The sequence below is a fragment of the Micropterus dolomieu genome, linkage group LG05 (genome assembly GCF_021292245.1).
Source record: "Micropterus dolomieu isolate WLL.071019.BEF.003 ecotype Adirondacks linkage group LG05, ASM2129224v1, whole genome shotgun sequence".
NCBI classification, from domain to species: Eukaryota; Metazoa; Chordata; class Actinopteri; order Centrarchiformes; family Centrarchidae; genus Micropterus; species Micropterus dolomieu.
Genome location: NC_060154.1, coordinates 19,262,571 through 19,286,576, shown reverse-complemented (window position 1 = coordinate 19,286,576; position 24,006 = coordinate 19,262,571). Strand labels below are relative to the sequence as shown.

Below are 24,006 nucleotides of genomic sequence, written 5' to 3'. Positions count from 1 at the left end.
ACACACGCACACACACACACACACACTACACAACTACTCACCCTGCTGGGTGCTCCCTCTGGGATGGGGCGGAGAAAGGTAAGGAAAAAGAACAGTGTAGAGAAAAAAAGAGTGAGAGAGGAGTAAAGGGGAAAAAAAAGAGAAAGTTTGACGTCAGTCCTGATAATAATAACAACAACAGTCCCCCAGTCAGCCAAGGTTAGGCTGAACTACGGCTGCTCCTCTCTAATAAAGATACAGACCCACTATTGTGCATGATTCCAGTCTCCTCTCTATCATTTCCTCTCTGTTCTCCAACCAGACAAAGCTCGCTGTCTTCCCCTTCTGCCTCTTTAAACGACTATCTTTTCACTCATTCTTCCTCTCGTATGTAAGAACAGAAACACACACAGCTGCAGACATGCATAAGCTCTCACACAGATGCTTAACACGCCAATATGAACACATTGATATCTCTATCTCCCTCCGATTCTACTCTCACTCATTCCTTTTTTTTTTCTTTCTGGCTCTGGGTTTATTCATGAGAAAGTCTCTCTTGGCTTGATGCCTGAAACAGAGCACAAAGATAAGATATTCTATTGGGGTGAATGAAAGTTCGTTGGGAAAAAAAGCGTTTCTCCTGCATTTACTCAAGTGCCATGAATATGTCTGTCCCTATTATGACAGCAATCTAAACAAGGAAGTTCAAATTCAGTCCAAAAGGTGACTTGCTGTACAAATGACACAAAGATGCCTGCCGCCAATTATGTAGTATTGCTTTGCATTTCATCCGGTCTAAAATGATAAAATGATCTATTTCTTATTCTGTACCTGTTGTCAGAGTTCTCCTCACTGCTGTGCCCAATCGACTATGAAGCAAATTAAATTGAAATAAACACAAAAAATGCACACATACAGAGATACAAACATTTTCTGAAGAAATACATCATTCTTGCATGCGTGATATCTGATGATTTCATTCTGGATGATTTCCTAGAGTCTGTTACTCTGGCTCACTTGTCCTGAACTTGCTAAACAATCTTCTCAAAATCTTCAATATTGTAACTTAACTTAAACATTTTGTGTACGCTGACCGGAAACAATAGCAAGTACACAGATTGTCACTGCAACTATTATTTACTTTCGCTACAATGACTAAAACTTCTGCATTAACAAAACCTGAACTTCCCTGTTCAAAATCTGCTTTAAATGCCACTGTGTTTCTCCAATATCAATCAGAGTAATCTTTATATGAACTTTGGGTCTTTAAACTGTGGCTCTACGGTCTTCTAGCAAATCACAGCAGGCTGATCAAAAAAGATCTATTTTTTAGAGGCACAATTTTTAATTTTATTGATGTATTATTTGTTGTCATGATTCTGATTTCATTAGTAGGCTAATGTGTAAATGTCTGACTCCCCATTGCTCCTGCTGAAGTTGGCTCTTTAAGACCAACATTGATTTTAGAGAAAATATTAAGGCTTAAAAGCTGATGGTGTGTTACCTCTGAGATGTTCAGGGTCAAGGTGGTTGCGCTCATCTTTGGAGGCAAGGTGGGCCGAGACACCCAGGGCCCCGGTCAGCGCCAAAAGCCCTGAGCCCCCTGCGCCCAGAGACAGGCCTGATGGGTGTGGCGTCAGGGGGATGCCAGGGGCATGGTGAGACAGGTGCTGGAGCTGCTGCTGCTGTGGCCACAGGGAAAAGAGGAAGAGGGGAGGGATGGTGTCATACAAGGGGGTGGGTGGTTAGAAAAAACAGGGTAAAGAAGAAAGAGATAGAAAATATGCAGAAAGTGGCAAAGAACAAAGAAGAAGGAAGAAAGAAAATGTTAGGGGAAGCGGGGGTTCAAATCAAATCCACACGGAGAGCTCAACAGTGAGAGAGTAAAATAATAAAGATTGGATGTTAAAGAGATCAGTGGATTAAGAGGTGAGAAAGATGGACACCAAGGACGAGAAAAAGCAAAAAGAACCGAGGGGAGAAGGACGTTAAATGATCAGGAAAGTGTGTAAGTAAAGGAAGTGGAAATGGAAACCAAGAAGCGATAAAAAGGAGGAGAGACGATGAAAAGAGTGAGGCGATGAATGGGATTTATTATGAAAGAAAGGAAGGAGGAGGAAAATGGAGAAAAAGGCCAAGGGAAAACACAGAGAGGATAAAAGAGAGGGAAGGAAATGTTTGAGTCAGATGAGTAAATGATGGGGAGGAACAGAGGAAAATCATGGAAGAAGCAGTAAAAAGGAGAGAAGGAGAATTAGATGGAGAGAGAGTAAATGAGCACAGGAAGAAGGAAAGTGTGCAGCGGAGAGAGCACAAGATAAGACATAGTGAAAAAAAAATGGGAGAGGAGAAATGAGGACAGGGCCATAGTAAGAGCAATAGAAGGATAAAAGATTACAAAAGAAGAGAAGAGGAAATCCAGAAGGAAAATGAACAGACAGAAAAAGAGAAAACAGAAAAAGAGGACGATGGGGGATGGAAAGAGTGGAGAGCAAAGGAGCAGCTACAGATAAAAAAAGGCTATTATCCTGAAGGGAGCATTATGGTGTGTTTTTGTGTGTTGTTTTGTCAAGCTGGTGTGTTCGACACACATACACTCAGTGTTTGTAGTGCTGGGAGGAACAAAGGGCTTTAAGTAGACAGTAATGTGATCAGTGCTCCGACAAGCTCTGGAAAGCCCCATCTACTAGAGCACTCAGGAGCATCACTGTCTGTGTGTTTGTGTGTGTGTGTGTGTACATATAGGACATATATGTGCAGACAAGCAATGGTGTAATATGTTGTCAGGTGATCATGCGCAATTAAATGAACATGTAAGTGTATTTTGAGTGTATAAAATCTTATCCGTTTAACTCTGCAGTTAAGAAATGTATTTTGTTAAATTATGACGTTAGCTTCAATTTAATTAAATTTGAAATATCTGTCGTCCAGAGAGCTTTAATGAACTAAAGTGTTTAACACAGAGCTTGAAAGTGAGCTGTAAGAAGACAGCAATGTGTTCAGCACTCCGATAAGAATTAATGACATTAGAACCGACTGATTTGATAACAATCACTGATTTCTTTCTCTTCTTAAACTTCTTTGAGACGAGAGCTCCCACCTAAGAGACAGAGCAAGAGCTGCCATGTTTAAGCCCTCTCCACTTTATTTGACAAGTTGGACGGCTACTCCAAAAGAGTCATATATTTCTTGATAGTAATAGTTACTCATGTAAACTAATTAGCTGTATCCTTAAAAATTGGTTACAGCATCCAGTAAAATTGTCAAAAAGTGTGCATCACCGCAGTTGCCGCAGCCAAAACTTATTCATCAGGCTTTATACAGCAGGAACACACCCAAAACTGTGGATGAGATACTGATCAACATCTGATTCTAACAGATGGTCTCTCTCAGTGGATATAAAATACTTAGAGATACATCAAAAAATAATCCTTCAAAGGCCAATTTTCATTTAGAGAAAAAAGGGCATGTTAATTCATAGCGTGCTATCAAATGTCCCCAGCATTCGCTAGAAAAACAATACCTGCCTGACCTAATCCAGATTTAGCATGATCAACAGCTCCATCTGGGGCACAAACAGTAAACACCTGTGATATTCACATTAATGCCTCACCTATGCGATGATACATATTTCTGATCTACTTATTTAGAATTTAGCTTATCAGTGCCAGTCAGGTTGTTGGGAACATCGCTAGTTAATGTGTGTGTGTGTAAGTGTGTGTTTGTGTTGTCATGAGGAATGGAGGCGACTCACCCCGATAATGGCGTTGAGTTCAGCCATGGTGACCTGCTTGGCCCTCTCCACTGCTTGGACCACCTGTTGCTGGTGCTACAGACACACACACACATACAGATTCAATGCCAAAGAAAAAAGTAAGAAGAAAGGTTGCACTGCAACTTATTATCCATGCTGTATGTTACAGTATAAAGCGTAAAGTAAACCTAATGTATATAGAAGGAACACAGCAGGAACCGTTACATTAACCAAACTTGAGAAAAGGTGTTAAAACAACTAAACTCTGCTTGTACAGGCTGTATAAATATAAATGTCTGGATTGGGCTACCGTGAATTCACACAATATAAACACGCTACTGTACATATAGCCAGACACACACACACACATACACACACACGCACACACACACACACACTCAAAGCCACACTAACCAAAATCTCAGTTGTGTTTACACAAAATCCCAATGTAATCAGTCACACAAATGCAAATATGCATGTGTGCACACAGTGTCAATATTGATCAAACTGACAGAACTGTGACCATTCTATCTCCAGGGAGCACACTTATCAGTGCACACTCACAGACAAAGAGTGTTTGCAGGTTAGTAGATGTACACACACACACACACACACACCAGAATAATACTAAATTCAATAATCCGCTCCTCTCACTTATTTAGGTTGTACTGAGCAAATCTATTTTAAAATACAGCCTTTAAGAAACAATGAATGGAGGTCAAGCACACACGCAGAAATAGTGATAATGTTGCTGAATGATGGGGGCCCAAAGCAAATTTTTAAGGAGTGGGTTGTATTTAATTTAAAGATAATAGGATCAGAGTGCCTTTTATTGAAATCCAACATAGTTGGCTCTAATGCCATAATAAGTAGTTGTTTCCCGTGACATACACGCATTTGAATTTGTTTGATATCACTACCTTTTGAGGCTGTACAGATCATCACACAATATTAGTGCTACAAAGATCAGCTAATCATCACAATGTTTCTGACAATGTTTCTATATATACACACTTCAAGGCCGTGACATCACGGTGCCTGAGAGTATTTTTTTTATGATGGTGATTACACAAGACACAAATAATTACATAATTTTCATTCATTTACATTTACTCATTTGGCAGATGCTTTTATGCTATACCTTTGATACCTATTCTGAGCCAAAATGTTAGTGTGCAAACAAAAAAAACAAATAGGACTCAGCTCTGTCTAGCTTTTCAGCAGGTTTCAAATTAGTTCCACCCATGTGCAATAATTAACTGAATTTACATGTTTGCTCTGGTTTCTTTAATGATTAGGCAGCTGTTGTGTTTAACGGAGATATATTTAGTAAACTGGGGGCTTGATAAGATATCAATAGATTTGTTGATTGATTCAATTTCAAACAGAGGATGACTCATTGAGGCAGCCAGCAATAATTGGGATGAAATGTCCACACAAGCAATTGAACATGTTGAAAGCTAATGAGCTGTGTTGTCATTAACATGCACAATGTGTGCGTCGATTACCCCTTCTGTATGCTAAACTTTAAGTAGTGGATGTTTAATATCTACAACAACACCACAAACTGCAGCCTCAAAATGGACCATAAAGTTGAATCAACACATGTCCGACGCAGTCCCAGCAAAAACCCTAACTTTTTAACATTGTTTCTTATGTACAATTATTTCAGCTTGATCACACATATTACAAAAAAAATTTTGTCAATAGAATGGGAACTTCTGGATCAATAGTTTCTCTTTAACTTGCTTAGCATGCACTTGTATCCATTCTGGTTTGTTTATTTATTATTCTAAATGCAAAGAAAATTTGATAAATGCCTGGGGTGTGAATAATTGTCTACTGATTGTGTGTGTGCATATTTTCTGTTACGTGTTAAGTGGGTCTGGCAGTGGTGACACTTACCTCTTGAGAGAGGAAAGGGATGATCTGAGCGCAGATGGCACTGAGACGCTTGACAATCTCTGCCTATGATGGAGAGAGGGAGAAACGAGAAAGAGAGAGAGAGAAACAGAAGGAGGAAGAACAGGATATATGATCATGTTTCATATATAAGATAATAAATACACAAATAACAGAGCATATGATACACCTTCACGGCACATTAAGCCATTGCTGCATTAAAACACCTTTCTAATGAGTGAGGAGTACCATCAGTGGCATCTCTGAGACTGAGAGAATCAAAATGTGGGGGAATGTGGGAGGGAAAAGCAGAGCTGGAGGGATGGAGGCCACATTAGAGCTCCAGTCATCATCTGGTCGTTTAACACCATCACACTCTCATTTAGATCGGCCTCACACACTCCTACCCACTTCAGTGTTCCTCTCTCTCACTCTCATAGAAACACCCACACACACATACGCACAAGCAAACAAACACATTTACAAAAAGGCGAACACCTCAAAGAATTTTTCTCTCAAGCTCTGCGGCTGTCACAGCCAGCTATTCAGTGCCATTACAATTGTCCATTTCCTAAAACTCATAAAATCTATTAAAGAAATGCTCTTTCTTACCCCCAGCCCACACACACATATGCGTACACGTGGCAAACCTAGTAACCATCCGCAGAATACAGCTGCCTGCACACACAAACACATAAAAACATGAGCACACACTCTCTCTGTGACACAAACACACACTGAACCTCTGCGGTGTGTCTAATTCTATCTGTCTGAGTGCCCTCAGCCTCATTTTGTTCTCTTCTTCACTCAGCCGTTCTCTCTTTTTCTACAACAGCTCTCACACTGAGCCATTATTACCCTATTCATCCTCTTTCTCCTACCCCCCCCCCCCCCCCCCCCCCCCCCCCCCATCCCTCATCTCTCTCTTCTCCCTTGCTTGCTTTGTCTCATTTTCTCTCATCTTTCTATTATTCTATATTATTGTCTTTCTCTCTGTTTGAATTATCCTCCCTTCTTTCTCTCCGCATCTCTTTTTTCTTCAGTCGCTCTCTTCTGTTGTTGTTATTCGTTACTTTGCTGTCACACATTACTACGGCCATACTGCATACATGCGTTTTTCATTTTTCCTCCATCTACTTTGCTTTCTCTCCCTTTCCCTCTCTGTATCCCTCTATCCGCACTAGGGCTGAATGATTAATTGCATTTGCGATATTATCGCAATGTGATAAAAGAAGATTTTTTAATTGCAAAGGCTGCGATTACACTCTGGTCACATGACACCCAAGAGTAAAGCAGTCTGCAGACGAAGCATCAGTTCGCACGTTACGCTGTACCTTGACTTGTTGTTGTACAATGGCCTTAAGCTTCACAGAAGCTGACACAACAGAAACTTCAGTGTCATACAGGGAATGAAAGAAGCACCCGCGGGTAAATTGGTGGTGGTGGTGGGTGAAATCGTCGGGCCATCGGCAGCTTTGGCGGACAGGAAAAATGCACAACAGAAAGACACGTGTAGTAAGGTAAGCGTCTTGTGGCAATCAGCGTTTGCGTCAAACATACAGCCGCCAGTCAGCTCAGGAAATATCTGTGAAACGGCGTTTCAAACCAAACACACAAGTCCGAAAGAGGCCCAGTCTGTCCGGAGCAACAGCCTGGATACAACCAGTGTGCTGCTTACCAGCATCGGAGGCTGCGGGGAACTCCTGTGTTGTCGGAGAATTATTAAGCTTGTCTATTAAACACGAGAGGCGTCACTTGGTTTTATTTTCGTTGGCCAATTTTTGAATTGAACCTCAATCTGAGTATTTTTTGTTTGCTAACTGGGATATAGAAAGATGGACTCCAAGTAGATTTGAACTGAGATAAGGACTCATTATTTTGTGGTTTTGTATTGAGCGCTTACTGTATAACACACTGTGGTGAACCTAGTTTTTAGTTTTTTATCATATTATTTAATGCCATGACTTGACTCTCAAATTATCTTTCTCATATTACTAAAATTTGATACTTCTTCTCCACTATTGCTCATAATAATAATTCATGCAATTCATGCATCGCCTAATTTCATCATAACACAGGGCCTGGCCCACGAGAAAGAACAGTGTATGTTTAATCTATCTAATATTGTGTTAGTGATACTATACACTGATTTACTGCTTGTCCATTCTGAATAATACAGCAGGTAAAGAGCTTAAAAATTAATTGCATATTAAATAGCATTATTGGAAAAAAAACGCAATTACATTATTTTCCATAATCGTTCAGCCCTAATTCGCACTAACACATGTTTCTGGCACATGAAGATAATACAGAAGAAGAGAGAGAAAGACAGCCAAGGGGCGATGGAGGGCAGAGCTATGACTGACAGTGCTGTATACAGTACACCATGATGCAAAGGGTCTCACACACACACACACACACACAATCAGCCAGCCTGTCAGGTACAGCCAGTCTCATCATGATTTCATAAACTGGTTATCACCAGACACACAGCTCAGTTCCAAGGACACATCATACATGTGTCAATGTGTGTGTATGTGTGTGTGTGTGTGTGTGGGTGTGTGTGTGTGTGTGTGTGGTTGTGCCAAAGTTCCTCAGTGTATTTGGATTGATATGCATGCATAGTATGTGTGTTGACCATAGACAGGAAAGTGACAGCGAGAGAAAGGAACAGAGATAAAAGAAGAGACCAAGTTTTTCCAATAGGAAATTGCAACATTTCTTATTGCAGTATATTCTGCTGATTTTGTTTCTTTTAAACCTAGTGTGTATTTGTCTGCTTAACTCAACTTTATCTCATTCTTTGCTTTGTACTTTATTCTACCTTTTTTTACTTGACTGCAGCTATAAAAAAAATAAGGCACTCACACTGTAGCTATGTTGACTTTGTTAACAGGTAGCCTCAACAGGCTCCTTTCACAAATATATGTGTACCTGTTTGAAGTAACCTAAACTTCAAGTCTTATAATTGGGAATAGTTTTCATATCTGTGAAAAAGCATCCCAATCTAGTATTAATTTAATCAGCAAAATACCAAGCCTGAAAAAGGTACATGAACAGCAACTTGTGAAGGTTCAACATGGAAAAAAGGAAGGTTAACTATTGCTGACCATTAGTACAAATTAATTGATTCCGGGGAGAAATGCTAAAACTTTGTACATACAGGGTACACTGTCCTCTCAGTTATATCTCTGCAACTACACCAGACCTCCTCCTCCTGAACAACAGGTTTTCCCTCAGGCCACAGTTACATTCAGCTGATCTGGATCAGTGTTGGCCAGATAAAAGCCATTTGACAGGACTGATGCAGGACCATAAGTCAGAACTGACCCAAAAGGGCCGATCCATGAAGCTGCTTTCATTCACTGTTTCTGAGGTGGCCGGGAGTTTAATTGGAAGCTACACCAATAAACATAAACATGATTTTTTTTAAAACAAAACAGAGAGCAAACAAGCAGTGCAAAGAAAAGAAAGGTTTTGCCTAAAAAAGGGGGATGCATTAAATGCAGTAAGAGAAAATAATGCTTTTAGTGCAGTTTTCAATAAGGAATAACTCTATTCCTTATTATCCTTATCCTTTATCCTAAAGCTGCATGAAGCTGCAAAGTTGGGTGTTAATTCTCAGTGGGTTCAGCACTATTAGCATTACCCTTTCACATTACACTGATTTGTTTAATGTATTGTTTAATGCTAGTTAAACCATACAAACTATAATCAATGTATATTTTATACATGCTTCATAAACATCCTAAGCACAATGTTGTGGATGGATGGATAGACCATGGATGGTGTTATGCAGTACGCAATTTGAGGGGAGGTGAAAGGGGATGCAAGTCCCCTTGTTAACCTGCCATCATCCATCCCCTAGTAGCAGAGAGAGTGCAGAGGGGTTGTTTAGTTGAATATGTTAGTCTAGTCTGCCTGACTCGTTGATCCTTGATCATTGATCCTGACTGAGGTTTGCGTTAGTTAGAATCTATGGTCTCCAACCATGGCTCTGAAATATCACTAGCCTAACTGTGCTGTGTATTGCTGAATCCATGGCGCTGTCCGTGGTCCTGAAGTAGCAGACGAATTTCTAATTGCGACTTTTTGTCTCAGTCCCGCCCTTCTGTCAGTTTCGACCTGGATCTATAGGGCGGGGGGAGTCCGTTCATGATCCAGTTTATGAGTACAAGACACCAATCCGCTGATGGATTAACAATAGAGTGAAAGTGTGCTGGGCTGGAGCAGTCTGACCTGGTCCAGGTGTCAGAAACATCACAGGACATAGTCTTGTTCCACACCCTTGCCAAAGCACAGCCAACAGGGAGTACTGGCAAAGACTGGCCTGATGGAGGGATAAACTGATGGAGGGATGAATAGATGGGTGGATACAAAGGAAGAGAGGGAGCTGGTCAATAAACACCTGAGGGTAGATAAGCTGCCAATTGGCATGGGGACAGAGAGAGACAGAACAGAGATAAGATGTAGGTGAGAGAGAAAAGACACAACTGCTTTTCATTTAGAAAAGCAAAAATGTTAAATATTATTCTCCAAAACAGGCACAGAGATGGAGGAATGGAAATTGGAAGTGAGGTTAGAGGAGAGGAGGACACAGAAGAAGACAAAGAAGAAGGAATGAACAGCAGAACAAGGACAGCTTGTTCCAGAGGCTGTGGCGCATATCAGCCTGTCGGAGTCTGAGGGACACACACACACACGCGTGTGCACACACAAAGTGGCAGCGTGCTCAGACTTGTCATCTCGTCAGATCGTTGACAGGATGATAATCACAACCAGCAAAACGTTTATATGATCACTGAGCCTTGTTGCTGCATAATGATACAACCTGCAATATGCGCAAAGGTAGACACACAGACAGCTCACCTCAACTCCTCCAACACGCACACATAAATATAACACATTATTCCAAAATCTAAAACAGCTATACTAATGCCATGTGCACACATTTTTATGCTGACTGAGACTCTTGAGTGATGGAGTTAACGAAAGTCTACATACAAATCACACTTCAGACCGCAAGTAACACTAAAAGCTCGCATGTAACCACATGCTGACACCATCACTTAAAAATACAGACAGAGCTGATTGTATTGATTAATTTCAGATGATCACTAAGAGACAACAAGCAACAGACGGCACAGTCACAGCCAGCGAGAAGATTTCTGCAACTTTACAGAAGTAGAGAGTTGAGCAGAGGATAACCTTCTGCAAATGAGCAGCAATGTGGTGTGTTTAACGCCTATTGTTAACCTCATGTTGAATTTTAAAACTTCTTTTGACTTCAGGTCCTCTGTCTGTTTCTATCAAGAGAAAAAAGGCAAGCTGTAGCTATATATGCTACACCTGTAGAACATCATGTGCCATGAGGGTTTTATAATAAGTACATCACCAAGGAATACGGTACAGTCCAAGTCTCTATGCCTTAATCAACAATTAAACAACACTACAGTTGATACAGTTGACTATAGTAAGTGTAATGTTTTTAAAGATTATGAACAGACAGTGATGCAGACGATGTCTAACTTTGGACAGGTTTGTGCAGCAGTATTCACAAGACGGAGAGAGAGAAAGAGGGAGTGAGCGAGAGGAGATGCTGCAAGAATATATGCTCCTCAATACAGCTCCTCAAAATCAATATGTGGTGGTCAGCGTTGATAATTATCCAAATTATAGGCTAATTATGGGAAACACTGCTTTCACTACCACCCCCCTTCATCCCCAAACAAAGCAGTCTCTCACGAGTTTTTAACTAATTTCATATTCATAACAGCAGCAAGGAGTATGGTTTTTACAAAGCATATAGCCATAAGGCCTAACGTTTCTTAACACCAGCGGCTGAAATAAAAAAATAAAGCAAGTAAATCCTGACTTTTGAACTACTGTTTTTCTGCACATTTAGCCTATTTATAAGAGCAGTATTCAGTAGTTACAAAACGTTACGTTAACGCCACTCTCCCCGAACCAAGCATGAGTGACAGTTGCGGCCGGAGTTTTTCATTTATTGAAGCCAATAAATGAAATGTAGAATTGTTTGCAATTGAAAGCTTTTTGCTGGTCGCACAGAGTTTACAAAAGACGACAATGTTCTTTGCATCAGACTGTGACACAATAATGGCAGTAGCTACTTATAGCTGTGGAAAGAATGCGTTTCTCCCTTGTTCTCCTTTCTTCCTTTAGTTTTTGGCTGTCAGTGGACATGAACAACAAAGTCCGGTGCCGCTGACGTGCCGCACAGTCCGAGGATGGTGTGTTCAGTAACGAGTAACGCAGCGTTACTTGGATTAGTAACTGTAATAATATTACTGTTTTAGAAAGTAATTAGTTACACTTGTAGTTACTGGGAAAAGTAATATCATTACAGTAACGCGTTACTGCCCAACACTGGACAAGTAAGAAGAAGAGATAGCTAGTGTGTTCAGGAGTAATGAGAATACAGCCTGTGTGTGTGTGTGTGTGTGTGTGTGTGTGTGTGTGAATGGATGTGAGTAGTTTGTGCTGAAGAAACGGTCACTGAATTTTCTTGTTGTAGGGTTTTTGAATTATACAATTTCTGCAAAAACTGGCCTGCTGTAGGTAATGTGACATCATATTGGGTAACCAACGTAACAGTTCATTGTCATGAAAACTTAAACATACAAGTAAATATTTGGTGTAACAGAGTTCAAGAGGCAGCGGAACCAATTTCTACACCAACATGTGACTCAGTAGACCAGAATGCATTGCAGAGACAAGAGTTGTGCTTTGCGTAAGAGAGGCGTTATTCTCAATTTGTCTCAACTGGAAAAACTCATTCTCCTGCACTTACTTTGCTATTGGTATTGCTATTGCTACCGCTCTCTCTCCACCCACATGTTTAACCCACAGTGCAATTTCAACATGTTCCCGCCCATTCTGTGAAGGCTGTCAAAAGGCATTCTAGGAAATGTAATAAATGACTAACTGAAGTAGAAATAGGCGATACAGGTAGGCAGATGAGGTGGTGAATACACTATAAAAGAAAATAATAACACTCACTCACTAAATAAGCCATCACAGACTGATGGTGCAGCAGTGTATCTGCACGTGGAATTTTTCTTTAAATAATGAGCCAGCGTCTGACAAAGACGAAGCTTGTTGGAGTAAGATCTGCCCCTAGCTGTTTTCAAATTCTTGGAAAGACAACGCGTTGTGTCACTGTAGCATATCTGCAGGCTTGTAAGAGGTAAAAAAAAAATTATATAGGAGGTTCTAAATGCACACAACCTCAAAAGAAGGTATGACTGACAAACAACAAGCTCACTTTTTTTTTTCTTGTGCCCCTTTCACTCATGACACTAAAGTGAACTTGAACTGGATCAACAGGGAAGCCACTTCCCTGTGAAAGATCAGCATTGTCTTTGGTCTCCCAGCATGACGACAAGCAACAGTGACCGCCTTCATCTTGCCAATAAAGATTGGTGAATTTGAATGCGATGAGCGTGGGCTGAGATTGGCACGGGAGGAGGGAGATGGTGCCCAGTGTGCTCGGGCACTGCCAGCTGTGCCAGCCTCTGAGTCCCACTATGGCTGAGCGAGCCAGCTTTCAGGAGGGGGGTGGGGGTCTGTGTGTGTGTGTGTAAGTGATACCCCACTCTTCTACTCAGCTGGGATAAATAAAAATGCCCAAAAATGTATACAATTTCCTTGTTCACTCATTCCCTATTTCATACATAGAACACGGTCAGTTAGAGGTGGAAAAACTAGTCAGACAGTAAAATTAATGTTAACAATTTTCAATAAATCAATTAATTGTCATTTTTCAGGCTGAAAATGCCAACAGTATCTAGTTCCTACTTCTAAGGATTTGCTGCTTTTCTTTATGTGATGTGATATTAATTTGAATATCTGGGGGTTTTGGACTACAATTTGATAAACAACCTTTAGAAAATGATGATCAGGAATTTTCTGACATTTTATAATTGATTAATCAACAAAAGAAATGGTTACTTGATAATGAAAACAATCCTTAGTTCCCTCTATACTAAGTAGTAAACAGAGATGCTTCTAATATGAAACATCATCAATATGCGTCAACAGGTAGTATCTACTTACTTTAATGTTCATCTATCAAAAGACAAAGCATTCGATTGTGAGATTTTTTGTAAAAAGAAGAGTAGATGCTATGGAGCCATATTGTATGTTACAGTTCCTCACAGTCTGCATATAGCTGCAGAACACCCTCGTTTATTTCCAAGAGTCAGAGGGTGTGTACATATCTCACACACATGCAAACACAATCCTGGAGCTTATCTCTGTCCCTGTGCTTTCTAATTGGACTGCTCTCCCCTCTGTGAGCAGTTTAAGGTAAATATTTGTAGCCAATGACGTACTAATCACCCACTGATTGGGGTTGCAGGCACAGAGCTGTTCATTGAAAACAGCCATTCCTGCTTCCTCTCTTTCAACCCCCCACCTCCTCCTCTCTTTCATCTTTCTCTCCATGCAATCAGCATTCTCCTTTCTCTATTCTGCTGGCTCGTTTTTCCACTTCCACAGTATATCTCTCTCTCTTTCTGTGTGTGTGTGTGTGTGTCCTTGCACTCCGTTATCCCTCAGTGCACTTGGCCGTGCTCTTTTGCTCTCTCTCTCTGCCCTCCTTCTAATTCTCTTTCATTTCTTTCTCCTTGTTGCTCCATCTCTTTGCCCTGCTTCTCTCACAGAATCACCCTCCACCCTCCCTCTTTTTTCTGTTCCCGCTCAGTCTTGTTTTCCTCTCTCCGCCCTCTCTCTCTCTCTCCTCTGGGCAGCGTGCCAGCTCCTCTTCCCTGGCTCTGAGCCAAATCCTCTCCTCCTCCTCCTCCACTCCTTCCCTTCCTCTATCCCCCTTGCCTCTGATTGATGGCCCCTCTATTCTGGAAGGAGAGGAATGGAAACAGAGAGAGAGAGAGAGAGAGATAGAGAGGGAGAGGAAGGGGAGCAGCAAAGCACACACAAATACAGAAATACACACGATCACACACAAGAACACTAAAAGGCACACACGTGCACTCTTAAAATTGTGCACACACATACAACTACACACACAAGTACACATATACAAAAGCCACCCCAAACAGTTGTGCATGCACACACACACACACACACAAAAGCAACAAGGGCACACAGAAAACCAATCCAAACAGAGCAGAGGAGAGCACACATACAAAGGGCTGTGTGCAGAGCAAGCAGAGCCTCCCAGCATGAGACCAACAAGCACACACACACACTTCCTCAGACACATACACACACATCAAGACACAGATTCAACCTTCAGTGCAGTAACAATACAAGATAGGCAGCGGACCAGGTAGCAGAAACATTTAGAATGAAAAATAGAGACAGACAGCTCACTTCTACTCCTCCAAAACACACACACACACACACACACACACACACCCATAAATACGTTGGTAGACATCCAGCACGGTTACCAACATGTACTAACAATTACTTCACAACTTAGGTATGCCTGTATGTAAAGACACAGATGTATCCATACACATACCTCTGCAATATAGAAATACAGACACACACGCACACACACTGGGAATATTTCTAGGCTATGTGACTGTGCAACACAAAATCTGTAGCTCACAGTTGGGGTTGTAGTTTTACAACCAACTAGATCCCTCTCTGTCTCTCTTTTGCTCTGTCTCTGGCTATATTATACACTAAGCTATTAGTCATATTCACACTGTGCCAGCTTACCAGCTTGCATTGACAGACTGCATACGGCTTCAAATTCATGTCGTCCGCAATGCAATCAGACACAAAGTAGCCAGAGTAGCAAAGCCGACTGCACAGTATGCATGAAAATAGTTGTGCACATCACACACACAGACTAATGGATCTTTCTGTTATTACACATCTAATTCATGGTTGTGTTTGAGAGGTGCTGGAGCATGTACACACTATGGTGCAGGACAATGGAGTTTCTCATATTTCACTGGCAGTTCTTGAATTGGGCTGGTACAAACTGAGTACTTGAACATCTGATTTTTGTCCACATTAGCACTCGTACGTCCTGTAGCACGCCTCTATGTCCTGGTGAATGCACAACAGTAAGCACAAGACTCAAGACTGAAAACTTGACTAAGCCAAAACATCCTTGTTGGAAATTTGATCAGAATGCCAAAGGGAAAAAATACTCCAAGGAAAGTCCAAAAACTAAAGAGAGATCTTCATTGAATTCAGCTGCTGCTGTAACTTCCTCTGTTGCTAACCTTAGCTGCTCGCTGCAGTGAAACTCACACCATTTTACAGGTGATACTATCTGTGATAACACTGAGCCTCTTCATGATCAACCACTACATCTCAAAATTACATTTCATTTGACTTCACTGTTGGAAACATGATTCACATATTATGGCTATATTGCCTATAGCGACAGTCACTATTATGATAATTACTCCTAAGACTAATTGATGACATTTTCAAACTGGTCTACATGCTAAAATGTATCTATGTGCGATGCTTTAAGCTAGCATCAGCTGGCAAGCATGCTCCCAAAGACAATGCTAACATACTAATGTTTAGCAAGTATAAGGTTTACCATGTTCACCATCTTAGATTAGCGTGTTTGGATGCTAAAGTTTGCAAATTAGCAGAAAAGCCAAAGGGGTAATACATTTTGCAGGTATTTTGGCATAAACATAATAAATAAACATATTGGACAAATGAAAGTTTTGAGCTGTTGATGGTGCTATATGAAAAGTTAAGGGATCACCAATTCTTTCTGCGGGGAAAATGAAGGTTTCTTGACAATCCAGAATTCCCTCAAAATCACAAATGTCAACCTCATTGTGGTGCCAGAGTAAAAGTCAGGACAGCACCAAATTCATTAGGATTAGGAATCGGTTCCATTCCCACATTTTTGTGCCAATCTATCCAGTAGATATTTCAGGACTTTGACCTGCCTATGCTGCTGGAGGAAAAGTCAAGGGCCCACCAAAGTCAGTAGGATTCATCCTCCGGAGGCTGAGGATATCTGAATAAAACTCCATGGCAATCCTTACAATAGTTGTTTAGATATGGCTAAAAAGTTTTTTTTCCTTTAACATATTGTCCATTAAGCTTCCAAATATAAATGACATTTACTGATGGAATAGATTTCAAATGGCATGTGTAGCAGTCAAACCTGGATAAAAAGCCACATGCTGTGCAGCTGCTCAGTCAGACGACTAGCACCTTATTTTTTTTCAAATCAAGCAGTGGTCACAGAAGATGGTAGTACATGCAGCCGCTATCACCTACAGGTACAAACACAAACACACACAAAGATAAGCCAATACAGTCTGTGTAGTTACTCAGGGCTCCTCTGCCAAAGTGACAAAGCCATTAGGCTAAAAGGCTAGCTCCCTGGGAATTTAATCACTCGGTTTCGCTCTCATCTCATCTTTCTCCCTTTCTTTTCCACCGTTTTTCCTTCTCTCAACTTATTCTCCACTATTCCTAAATGGTTATATCACACCCTATGCCTCATTATTCATAAATGAGCTCTGTTACACATGTATGGACAGGCGTTCACGCACAGTATGAAAGGGAATAAGAGGGAGAGACATCAAAGCTGCACACACACACACACATACACACTACTACTACATGTGTAAAGAGGGACTGTATGCACCAATGATAAGAGAGTGCAAACACATACCATAAACACACACATAAAAACTCGTTTGACCTCTCTAAAGCCTGGTCTTGTTGACCCAAATATGCAGGCTCGTCCTTATCCAGCCCTTCAAATAAAATCAGTTTTAAAAAAAAGTTATTTTAAACTCAAACCACAAACCGACTGACTGGGTGGTGGGAATGACAGAGAGGAAAAAATTGAGGCAGAGGGGAAGGGAAAAGTTAGATTGAGAAAGAAGAAGGGGAGAGAGAAGCCCAATCCTATTACGGACCAAAGCGGTGAGTTGAAAATGAAGGCATCTCTCGCTCGCACTCTTTCCCTCACTCTCGTTCTCGTTCACTCTCTCCCAAATGAAATGAGGATTCAGGTCACAATTTCAGCTAAATATACCAACGCATTTGCACTCACACACACCACACACACCACACACATGTGCACAAACAGGCTAGACAGCTTGGGCTAATTAGGCGGGAGGATAAGCTCATGCACACACACAAACTTTTTTATACAACACAAACAGATCAACATTCTCTCATGTGATCTCCCTCTCCTGCTTGTGCTCCATCTTAATCTTCCTCAGTCCCTGTTTCTGTTTTATTCATTTTCACCGTTTATTTCTTCACTCTATTCACAGTCTTTCTCTCTGACTTTCTCTCTCACATTTTCCCTTTCTTTTCATCTCACTTCACAGATGTTTTTTATTTGTATGACTGCTACAAATGCCAATAACGCCAACATTGTTTGCTATATTACACAAACTATCACATAAAAGAGAGTGCAGAGGAAAGACTGGGCTACTCACTCTTTTCTGTCACACAAAAACAAACACACACACACACACACACACACTCAGCCTCATACGTGTGGTGGTGAAATGAAAGGAGGGAGCAGGAAGGAAGGACAGCCAGCTGCTTCATCTGTCCTCAGGAGTCCACAGGGGAAACTGTCTGGCTGCTGAGCATCCTGACTATCAAACACAACTTCCTATAATATCCTGCCTGGTCTGTGAACCACACAGTCTCTCTATCTAGCATTCTGATACAGTATGTAAAGTCTATATATATGCTAACACTGGTTCTTATAATATCCTGTCTATAGTGTGTGTGAACGAGGCATTTGTATGGCATGTTATTTTTATAAGCAACTGCTAAAACGTTAACACAACTACAGTGACATCCTGATTAATTATGAAGGCCAGGACTCAAGGTACCCAAGGTGGCTGTAGAGATACTGGTTTAAGTAAGAACTAGCTCCCAAGCACTCTGCTATCTAGCCTAATGTGTATGATTTAAGTATTATGCTGGTGTTCAATGTTTGGCTAATTCAGTTCCTAGCTGGACATTTTTAGGCTTTTAACTCATGCTGTTATTATCCTAAATGCATTAAAATGCGTAACCAGCTAGAGGTTCACCATCAGCTCAAGGACACACTGACAACTCTCAGTAATGGGATGCTCTCTATCACCACTAGGCCACCCTTCTGCCTGTTAGCTTGTTAAATTGCTATGGAGGATATTTAAATGAACATTTTTAAAAGGTCTGACGGCTTTATTCATGATCAAGATGTTTGACTGTCAGTTTTCACATACTAACTATTTAATTCAAGGTAAACAGGTGTAAAAGAACTAAAAGAGAACATCTCCTTGCTGGTAACATGGATGAAGAGTATTACATGCATGGACAGAAACATGGGAATGTGTAAGAGAGACCAATTGGATAAGAATAATAGGACAGCCCAATTTAAGAGATTACTGCTTACAGATTACAATCTAAATTAACAGAAACAGAATTATGTTAAAAATGTCAATTAGTAATGGAAAGTTACAGGTTCTGTATGTGGACTTTAAGGGTAAAGAGTATAGGGGTAAAATTGTTAGCAAAGTAAATTGGTTAAAATAAAAGTATTTGAAAAATTAAGTTATCTGCTCTCATGTACAATGAACAGTATTTTTTGTTTGTGTCCTAAACACCTAGAAGGGTAGCATTGTATAGCATAAACTATTCAATAGTGCCCCAGCTTTTAACAACACAGCCCCCTCCAGGTTCTTGCTGGCTAATCTCTGATTGAGCACCCTTGCTGAGCATGATCCTTGTTGCCTAGCATCCTGCTCTATCAGGCCACGAAAATGCAAACAAATATGCAACAAATCTAGCTTCCTAACACCAAGAATTTCTCCTGCAAAACTAAATTGATGTCACCAATCAATGCATAACCTTATGTAAAAAGCACAAATTGTTTGAAGGACTTCTGCTCTTTGAGTTCACAGTATTTCAATCAGGCTTGACTCAGACAGGCTGCAACTTGGTTCCTTGGGATATCGATTTCAAAATAAATCAGGGAGACATTTATACACACTAAAAGCGGTAATGATTGCACATGTATAATCAAAATGAACAGTGAGTCAACCAAATTGGAGTCAAAAACAGTGATATGATTGTGCAGTGACTGTTGAGGAGGAGAATGAATGACTGATGCAACATTACCTGAGACCATGTTTTTATCTACTGCAGTTCCCTTTCCAGGTAAAATTAAGACATTAAATGTTTCTATTAGGAAGTGGGTATAGCATACGTACAGTAGCAGTGTAAGGACGAACCCTTGAAATCATCTGACTACTTTCTGTGATGCATTGTCAGGTCCCAACCCAGTCATTTAGAAACACTTACCTAGGCTGTTATTTATGAGGTGCCCCTAGGGACATTATTCAGAATTACCATGCATATACATGTACTTTTCCTCTCACATATGAAACCAAACTCATTCACATACTATACTGAAAAGCTCACACACATACAAGTAAAATGCTTTTACACACACAACTGAAATGCTCTCACACACACAACTGAAAATATTACCTTCACACACACAACTGAAAAGCTCACACACACACAACTGAAATGTTCACACACATACAACTGAAACGCTCAAACACACACAACTGAAAATATTACCTTCACACACACAACTGAAACGCTCTCACACACACAACTGAAACGCTCACACACACACAACTGAAACGCTCACACACACACAACTGAAAAGCTCACACACACAACTGAAAAGCTCACACACACACAACTGAAACGTTCACACACACACAACTGAAACGCTCTCACACACACAACTGAAAATATTACCTTCACACACACAACTGAAACGCTCTCACACACACAACTGAAACGTTCACACACACACAACTGAAACGCTCTCACACACACAACTGAAACGCTCTCACACACACAACTGAAAAGCTCACACACACAACTGAAACGCTCTCACACACACACAACTGAAACGCTCACATACACACACAACTGAAACGCTCTCACACACACAACTGAAACACTCTCACACACACACAACTGAAACGTTCACACACACACAACTGAAACGCTCTCACACACACACAACTGAAAACTCTCACACACACACACACAACTGAAACGCTCTCACACACACAACTGAAACGCTCTCACACACACACAACTGAAACGCTCTCACACACACACAACTGAAACGCTCTCACACACACACAACTGAAACGCTCTCACACACACACAACTGAAACGCTCTCACAAACTCAAGTAAAATTTATGTTGTATAAAAGCATTTCAGTACGTCGTATGAGAGGATTTCAGTTAAACAGGAAGTTGTTTAAATAAAAGCACACATCTCACAATACAAGCAAACAACTGTTGATCGTACAACGGCATTATGTTTATTGCTTCTGACAAGCATCGGCGCAACGTTCACACACACACAACTGAAACGCTCTCACACACACAACTGAAACGCTCTCACACACACAACTGAAAAGCTCACACACACAACTGAAACGTTCACACACACACAACTGAAACGCACTCACACACACAACTGAAACGCTCTCACACACACAACTGAAACGTTCACACAGTTTTCACAGTAGTATTACTGTATTTCCAACAGTTTCTTACTGTATAAGATTTGACTCAACAATATTTAGTTTAACATCAGATATCATGAAACTTTTCTTGAAACTTTCACATCAGACTCCTCCGGACTGGACTGGATGCGTTAAGTTGGCGCTTATATTTTGTGTGACGTTTTACACGGACTCTTCGGTTGTAGCTCTCAGTGCGAGGAGTGCAGCTGTATGAGAGCACAATTGCTAGAGCCTGTACTGGGGGAAGGTCTGTCTGTCTGCTGACCTGGAAGCTGCTTCATCATTAATATCTGGTGAGCGGTGAAAGAAACAAAAAGTGCATAACTTTTACGTTAGTCTAGAAGAACTTACCGTGGCTTTGATGTTCTGTAACGTATCTGGTAAACAGCCGCAGCTAACGTTAGCTTGGTGGTGTAGCAAAGCTGTCCTGTTAGCCTGTCAGTAAGTTAGAAGCTGATTAAATTAACGTTAATAGCTTAAACAAAATGCTTGATTTGCACATTTTATTTTATAAAGAAGATGGCTGAAGGCCAAAATTACCAGAACTTTCTATGTTATTTAATGGAGCTGTGAGTCTGACCTTGGGTGTTTGCATGTAACATTAAGTTAACATTAAAGTGAATTTATGTTTGCAGGCAGTTTTCTTGATTTTTATTTTAACTGGCTTTTCTGTTCTCTTATTTCCACAAGGCGGGAGCTGAGCCATATTGTGGGACCAAGACCATCTTCAGGATTCCTACCTGTAAAACTGTAAGTCCATTATTACTAACTAACATAACGTTACCATGGCCCATTATTGTAGTACGGCCCACTAAAATTACTGGATATATTTACATGCAGCCTTCGAAGGATGCGGTCCCTGAATTGAGACACAGCTTTAGTTAGTGATTTATTGGATTTAAGATACTGTGAACTTGGTTTTAGCCCCTTGCTATAACAAAGATTTTCTATGACAGCTAAAGATGAGCTTAAATAGATAAATAAAATGATTGCTTGTGTCAGCTTGTTGGTAATGCTAGAGTAAAACAGACCTGTATTATGAGTTTAAGTTATGATGGTCTAAGAACGTTTAATTTATTATCCATCTTCAGAAAGTCTTAGAGAATAATTGTGAATATCACCAAAATTGTGTGCCTTGGTCCTCCTGTCACTAGAAGTGAGAGTAAAAGTGTCCAATTTTTCCATTGACTCCCATAGTAAAATTGGATAGGAAAAAGTCTCTGAAAATATTCCTACAGTATCTGTACTCTAACTTATAGATAGGAGGGTGATGATTACCTTTTTCCTTGAATATAAAAAGACTTGACAACACAGCACTAACAGAAGTCATGTACGTGTCCCATACTGTGTCTGAGTATTCTGATGGAGTCCACCGTCTCATTAAGTCACATTCAAAGGTATTGATTATCTTGTGTAATCAGAGTGCAGAGCAGCCTTCATAGAATCACTCATAGGTGTTTAGATAACGTGAGTTCGGCATTTTAGATGAATTTCTGTCCCAGTGATTGATTTGTTGTGTTGTTGTTAATTTTTTTGCAGGACAATCACAACTGCTGCCACCACTGCCACTGCCCACCACCACCCTCCTCACCTGGCTTCCCCCACCACCTCCACCCTCACCTGTCTAACTTCACCAACATTACTTCTCCAATGCTGACATCCCCAACCAGAACACCTACAGTGAGAAATTGTTTTGTGAAGAATCTTTTGTGTATTGCAATGTGTCTTGACAGGATAACTGTGGCTTGGTTGAATGTTCAGCCAATTTTATGGAGTTTTGATTAGTTGTTACTTGTTATTTATTCTGATGATTTTTATGGAGAATGTCATGTTTAGCATGTGGTCAAGATGGTTGATGACCCATATGTTTTACTAGTTTCAGTATTTTCTTATCTTCAACCTGGCTTTTCTAGTCTCTGTGGCTAGTTATAGGGAAATATTTTCAGAGAACCCCATTTTATACATTGATTACAGACTGCCTATCACATTGTTAGACTATCAGTTTCAAAACAGATCTCTTTATATATATATGTGTGTGTTATGACTGTTTTGTTCTACTTGTGCAATAAACAATCTTTTTGTGCAGTTAAGTCTTCGAATGTCCTTTTTCTTATTTTACATCAACAGCTAAATAGCCATATTTTATTGGTTATACAGTAGTACTGTAAAAAACAGTAAATACAGTAATATTTTCACAACAGTATATTACTGTACTTGATTAAACAGTATGCCAAGAAATAACAGCATAATACTGTACTTCATTATACAGTATGCCAAAAAAGTAACAGTATAATACTGTACTTCAAAAAAACAGTACATATACTGTGCTTTATTTTACGGTATGCTAAACACTACTGTTGTTGGTTTAACAGTAATTTTACCATAGAATGAAATACAGCAACTACTGTATAATTGTTGCCAGTAAGTTACTGTTAATTTGACAATAAACATCTTATAGTGTAGAGAAGGAGAAATTCTTTAAGAGACAAATGTGACATTCAAGTTACATAAAAAAAGAATTATCTGTACACTGAATAGTTTTGAAGCTCTATAGATGGCGTCATTTATTGTGAGCGTTGAGTAGGTCTTGTGGATATTACATGTTTATTGGCTTACTGTATAGTGTGTAGTGAGGCAAAAGGGTGAAAAACATAACTGATAGAAAGCACACATTTGCTACAAGTGCATTCGATCAGCTGATTGTTTATTTTTTCTCTGTGTGGACTACTTGCCTGAGAATACCTCAAGAGTTTGCAACATTGCAATTAATGATACATCTAGTGGGGTTCATAATTTCTCAGTCAGCAGGTC

At 40.3% G+C, this 24,006-nt stretch overlaps 1 protein-coding gene and 1 long non-coding RNA gene across 8 annotated transcripts in view; one reads left to right on the top strand and one right to left on the bottom strand.

The window, feature by feature from the left end:
- The window catches only part of tle2b (TLE family member 2, transcriptional corepressor b), a 98,000-nt gene that overhangs the window by 23,006 nt on the left and 50,988 nt on the right, over window positions 1-24,006 (bottom strand). For 3 of the 7 annotated variants that reach the window (XM_046050068.1, XM_046050069.1, XM_046050067.1), the window contains 4 exons: window positions 5,639-5,701; window positions 3,734-3,808; window positions 1,484-1,664; window positions 42-58 (listed from right to left, as the gene is read on the bottom strand). In XM_046050068.1, coding sequence (XP_045906024.1) covers window positions 42-58; window positions 1,484-1,664; window positions 3,734-3,808; window positions 5,639-5,701 — 336 coding nt within the window. Of the gene's footprint in view, window positions 1-41; window positions 59-1,483; window positions 1,665-3,733; window positions 3,809-5,638; window positions 5,702-6,247; window positions 6,314-6,969; window positions 7,080-7,313; window positions 7,344-24,006 lie in introns of those variants that run through there. The other 4 variants (XM_046050073.1, XM_046050072.1, XM_046050074.1 and 1 more) reach the window with 4 other exon arrangements.
- On the top strand, window positions 21,885-23,280 carry LOC123971326. Its single transcript, XR_006825151.1, has 2 exons — window positions 21,885-21,945; window positions 22,735-23,280. It is a non-coding gene; the product is annotated as an uncharacterized LOC123971326 (long non-coding RNA).